Raw genomic sequence first — 5,580 nt, 5'->3', positions numbered from 1 at the left:
TTTATATGACACAATAGGTATAATTCAATGAAAATCTATTATGTAGAAAGGACGAAACGAATTTGTTTTTCTCTTTGATTTTCGGGTAGAAAATTACTGTAGTAGTGGTGGTGGTAATTGTATTATCAATATGTAAATGGCATGATAAGTCTATGCTGGCCCAGTGCCTGGTATAGTGGGCCTAGTACTGGGCCATATATCCCAAGTTCCAGAAATAAATTCCATTGTACATTCACCAATACAAAAAAGAACACCATAACCATAGTAATTACTATATAAGTGGAATTGTCAAAAGAGAGAGAGAGAGAGAGAGAGAGAGAGAGAGAGAGAGAGAGAGAGAGAGAGTATTATGCTTAGTTACACTCCAACAAACCTTTCTCTTCTTCTTGAGTATGGCCCACACCGGTCGATTAAAGACCAAAAGCCTAATATGTTGCTTTGGAAAACAAAGGAGAGTCGAACAGTGGTCACTCAGATTGATAGCTTTGTGCGCTTACCAGTACGCCATGAGGCCAGAGCAAGAAACCACCTTGACGAATAGAATTTAAGGAAATTTAGAGTGGAAAATGGATTTAAGCATACTACAGATGATATTGCAAACATTAAAGTATTTCGTGATCATCAGTCTAAATGTCCAGTTGGAAAGAATATTACAAGTAACAATAAAAATCTTGGTGTTTTTATTGATGTTGCCATTATTACCATGCTGAGAAATGTAAATATATTGCCACTTTGCCGTCATATAAATGATTAACAGTCCTAATTACTACTTTACATCCCGTTTAATGGAAATGTATATTTTACTCAAAGCTTAATAAAGCCTTGGTATTATGACAAAATTTTCATTGAGTGCAACAATAGTGTATTGCAAGAAATATTAATTTTTACACTCATATGAATAATTGATAACCGAAGATTAAACTCTATAATAAATATGAATAAAGATTCACTTGTGTAAAAGAATAAATCTTGGTGCTTTGGCAAAGTATGTATTGATTGGAACATTACTGTATCACAAACAAGTTACCGGCCGAATTACGCTTTCCACGAATTTTCATTAAATGTAACATTGGTGTAATACAATCGTATTTTTTTTTCTTTTTTGTTTGAGTTCATGTTCGGATTAACAGCCAAGGCTATTACCATAAACAATTACTTGTGTGTGTCTGGGGGGGGGGGGGGGGGGGGGGGGGTATTGTTGATTGGGTCACGGTTCACACTCGAATCATATTTTGAATGATGTAGTTTTTTTTTTTTTTTTTTTTTTTGTAATTTGAGGGTTTTTGCAAGATAAGCTAATCATGAATAAGAATTTACAATTACAACTCGTTGCAATTTGCATGCTATGCAGGACTGCTTCAATTGATTAAATTTGCCAAAACAATTTAGTTTTTTCAAGGAGCAAAGTCGTCTATTACATAACCATTGCGTAATATTTCGAGCTGCTAATCAAGACTTTGAAAATAAAGTTACAATATATTGTAATTTGTTATCAATAGACTTATGTTGCAAAATATATGAAATCTAACAAAATGCCATAGACATAGCTTAAACGTTTATATGGGGCTGAAATTAACGTTTTAATCTATCTGAGTATAATGAAGCATTATAGAAAAGCCAAATGGCAATATATTTCAATTCAAGTACAGCTATTTTCCAAATATAATCTACTTTGGTCAATGTTTACTTTTTAAATTTCATTGAGTATTTTTCACTGCTATGCACAATTTCAATTTACTGCCATTTTCTCAGATTGCCATACTGCAGCAATAAATTTGCCAAATTTGGCTACATCATGAGCGCTAACTCGAATTAAGTTGTCTTTTTATTTAAACTTATTATATTTATTATTTTTTTAATTATTAATGCAAAGTTGAAATATATCGCTAATATAACTGCAAATTCTAAACGTTCCAATCGATAAAGATTTGCGCAAAGTTCAGGGGAGACTTCACCTCTAAAATTTGGCCTAATAGGTAAGTGTTAATGACAATTGCAATAAGGTAATAAGGCGATGTTGCCCCTAAAAGATCATATAAACTTTGAAGAGATTCAATGTAGGCTTTTGGTCTAGTAATCACTTGCATAACCTGGAAATACGAATACTGCAATATTGTAACGCAAGATTCACCAAAACACCAAGGCTTATTGTTTTACTATTTCCATGGGGTTTAAGTAGGGTACTCTGTCAAATTGTCTTTAATATGCTAATCTCGGAATATAAATCCAGAATTTCAATATATCACAATTCACTCACAATTTTCGAAGACCCTTTCATTCTAACGACTCTCTAACCCATTTAGCAACCATTTTGTTATAGTCCTTCCAATCTCTTTGTCATAACCTTGTAGCATCGATTTTTCCCGGACATTATAGTACCCCCCCCCTTCTCTCTCTCTCTCTCTCTCTCTCTCTCTCTCTCTCTCTATATATATATATATATATATATATATATATATATATATATATATATATATATATATATATATATATATATATATATATATATATATATATATACATATATATATATATATATATATATATATGTATATACATATATATATATATATATATATCAATCAATCAATCACCATCATCATCATCATCTCCTCCCACGCCTATTGACGCTAAGGGCCTCGATTAGATTTCACCAGTCGTCTCTACTTTGAGCCTTTAAATCAATGCTTCTCCATTCATCATTTTCCTATTTCCCGTTTCATAGTCCTCAGCCATGTAGGCTTGGGTCTTCCAACTCTTTTAGTTCCTACTGGAGCCTAATTAAATTATTGTTGAACTAATCTCTCTTGGGAGTGTGAAGAACATGACCAAACCATCTCCATCTATCCCTCACCGTTATCTCATCCACATATGGTACTCAGGTAATTTCTCTTATGGTTTTATTTCTAATCCTGTCATGCCATTTCACTCCCAAAAATCTTCTGAGGGTTTTGTTCTCAAATATACCCAAATCTCTTGGATACTGTTTCATTGTCATACAACGACTCATGTCCGTACAGTAAACTGATATATAGTCTGGTTTTTATATGTAATTGCAGGTCATTTGATTTCTAAATTTTACTTAACTTGGCCATTGTCTGATTTGCTTTTTCAAATCTTTCACTAGACTCTAATTTTAAAGACCCTGTATTGGAGATAATTTTTCCTAAATACTTAAATGATTCTACCTCATTAATCTTTTCTCCTTCCAATGATATTTCATCTTCCATTGCATGCTCCGTTTTCATCATCTCTGTCTTTCTTCTATTTATCTTCAGGCCCAATTCGTGTGATATTTCATGCATTCTGGTAAGCAAGCATTGCAAATCCTGTGGTGTTCTGCTAATAAGGAAAGCACCATCAGCATACTCTAGGTCAGCAAATTTCCTATTACCAATCCAGTTCAATCCTTCTCCACCATCCTCAACTATTCTATGCATTACAAAATCCATGAGGATGATAAACAACATAGGTTACAACACATTCCCTTTGAGTACTCCAATGTTCACTGGAAATTCATTTAATAGGGCTCCACTAACATTAAATTTGCTCCTCCTATGCTCATAAACAGACTTAATCAAATTTACATATTCAAGAGGAACTCCTTAATAACGCAGGACTCTCCACAAAATTGCCAGATGCACACTATCAAAGGCTTTATCATAGTCCTCAAATGTCATCAAAAGTGGATTTCTATATTCTACACATTGCTGTACACCATGTCTCAAAATGAAAATTTGGTCCGTGCAACTCCTGTCTTTTCTAAATCCTGCTTGTTCATCTCTCAGTTTTTCATCAATCTTTCTAGTCTCTTCAGAATAAGAATACTATATGTTTTGATGACAACTGACGTAATTGTAATGCCTCTGTTATTATTTTATTTAGTCAGATCATCTTTTTTTTTTTTGCCATTTTCACCAACACCCCTAGCTCCCATTCATCAGGCTTTGACTCTGCGCGTCACACTAAAAAATAATGTTGTAAGTATTCTGGGAGTCATTTCATTATCAGCCAATATCATCTCGGCAGTTATTCCATCGTATCCACGGGCTTTCCATCTCTTGAGTTTTTTAACGATAGCTTCGACTTCAAACACACTGAATTCATTCATGGACACTTCAAAGTCTTCCTCAGCTTCAGGTATGTCAATCAAATTATTCCCTTCATATCTCCTATTCATGACCTTACTAAAGTGTTCCATCCAATGTTGCATTTCTTCGTCTATGTTGTTATAACAGATCCATCTCTCTTTTTGATGGGTATATATATACTTTTTCTTTGCCCATGAAGAGATTTCATTAACAATTCTCTGAGCAATCCTTGCACCATAGCCACTCCCTGAATTCATAGCTTTTTCATCTTCATACGCATTCCTGTCTAAATAGTCTCTCCTGTCATTTCTGGTTTTTCTTTTGACTTTACTATCAATACTGGATTACTTAGCAGACTCTACTTTATAATTTTCATTATTTCCTCGAAAACTTTCAGCAACCCTTTTCTGTCTTTTTCTCCTTTTTATAGTATCCCAAGTATTATTTGATATCTATGGCTTTCTCCTTGTAACTGCATGTCCCAAAACTTCACTACCAATTGACTGATATATGTTCTCAGTATCACACCATTCTTCGTTAATTGTCTGCTCTTCTTCTCTTAAAGTCTCAAAGACAGCAAATCGATTCCTACATTTAATTCCAAATATTTCTCTGTAGTCATCTACTAGAAGCATAGTTGTATCAAACCTACGTATTCTAGATACATTTCTGTTGGGCGCATTTAGTTTTGATTTCAGTGTTGAAATGAGGACCTGGTGATCACTACCAATATCTGCACTTCTATAACTTGTTATATTTCTCAGATTCCACCTCTCTTTATTAATGGCTATGTGATCTATCTGATTTTTGTAATTGCCACATAGTGAAGTCCATGTATACGTGTGGATGGCCTTGTTCTGGAAAAGATTACCTCCTATAACAAGGTGGTTTGTTGAACAAAAACTTATAAAACTTGCTCCATTTTCATTTACACCTTCGCCAAGACCCCCAACCCCCATCACATTCTCTATACCTTTATTATTTCCTCCAACTTTAGCATTGGGTTCACCCATCATAATTTTCATATCTCTCTCTGGAATTTCATCCATTACACTCTGCGAGTATTACTGTATGCTAGTGAGTGAGTCTACTTGTGTGATCCAAGAAATAAGCTGATTTAACGCGGATAACAAAAGGCTATCATGTGCAATATAGCTAAAAGTTTTTGTGAATAACCGGTGATTAGTTTAAGGTCAGAAGTGTGATTAAACGTCGGCATAGGATAGTTAGCTTGTGAATTACTAAAAATCTGAACAGGATGGTGCTCTATAACACAGGCAGGACATGGAGGGATATTGCTGCAATCAGCAAGAGCAAATTCCATGAGTTGGCACAACAAGAACTAGACCGTTTGATAACAGAGGTTGCTAATAGCTCCAACAAGTGTGATGGAAAAATATTCTCAAACATATTGAAACAATATGATCCAACAAACTGCGCAAAACATCGTCAAAATAATGGAAGAAATTCCAAAGAAGATCCAGGTGAT

General features: G+C 34.2%; 1 protein-coding gene across 1 annotated transcript in view; it reads right to left on the bottom strand.

The window, feature by feature from the left end:
- LOC137650795 (uncharacterized) overlaps positions 1 to 5,140 on the bottom strand; it is a 48,932-nt gene extending 43,792 nt beyond the window's left edge. Inside the window, exon 1 of the mRNA XM_068383950.1 lies at positions 4,620 to 5,140. Within this exon, the coding sequence (XP_068240051.1) occupies positions 4,620 to 5,140 (521 nt within the window). The remainder of the gene's footprint in view (positions 1 to 4,619) is intronic.
- Between the last annotated feature and the right edge of the window lie 440 nt (positions 5,141 to 5,580).

Source organism: Palaemon carinicauda, chromosome 12 (genome assembly GCF_036898095.1).
Source record: "Palaemon carinicauda isolate YSFRI2023 chromosome 12, ASM3689809v2, whole genome shotgun sequence".
NCBI classification, from domain to species: Eukaryota; Metazoa; Arthropoda; class Malacostraca; order Decapoda; family Palaemonidae; genus Palaemon; species Palaemon carinicauda.
This window is presented reverse-complemented; position numbering and strand designations above follow the sequence as displayed.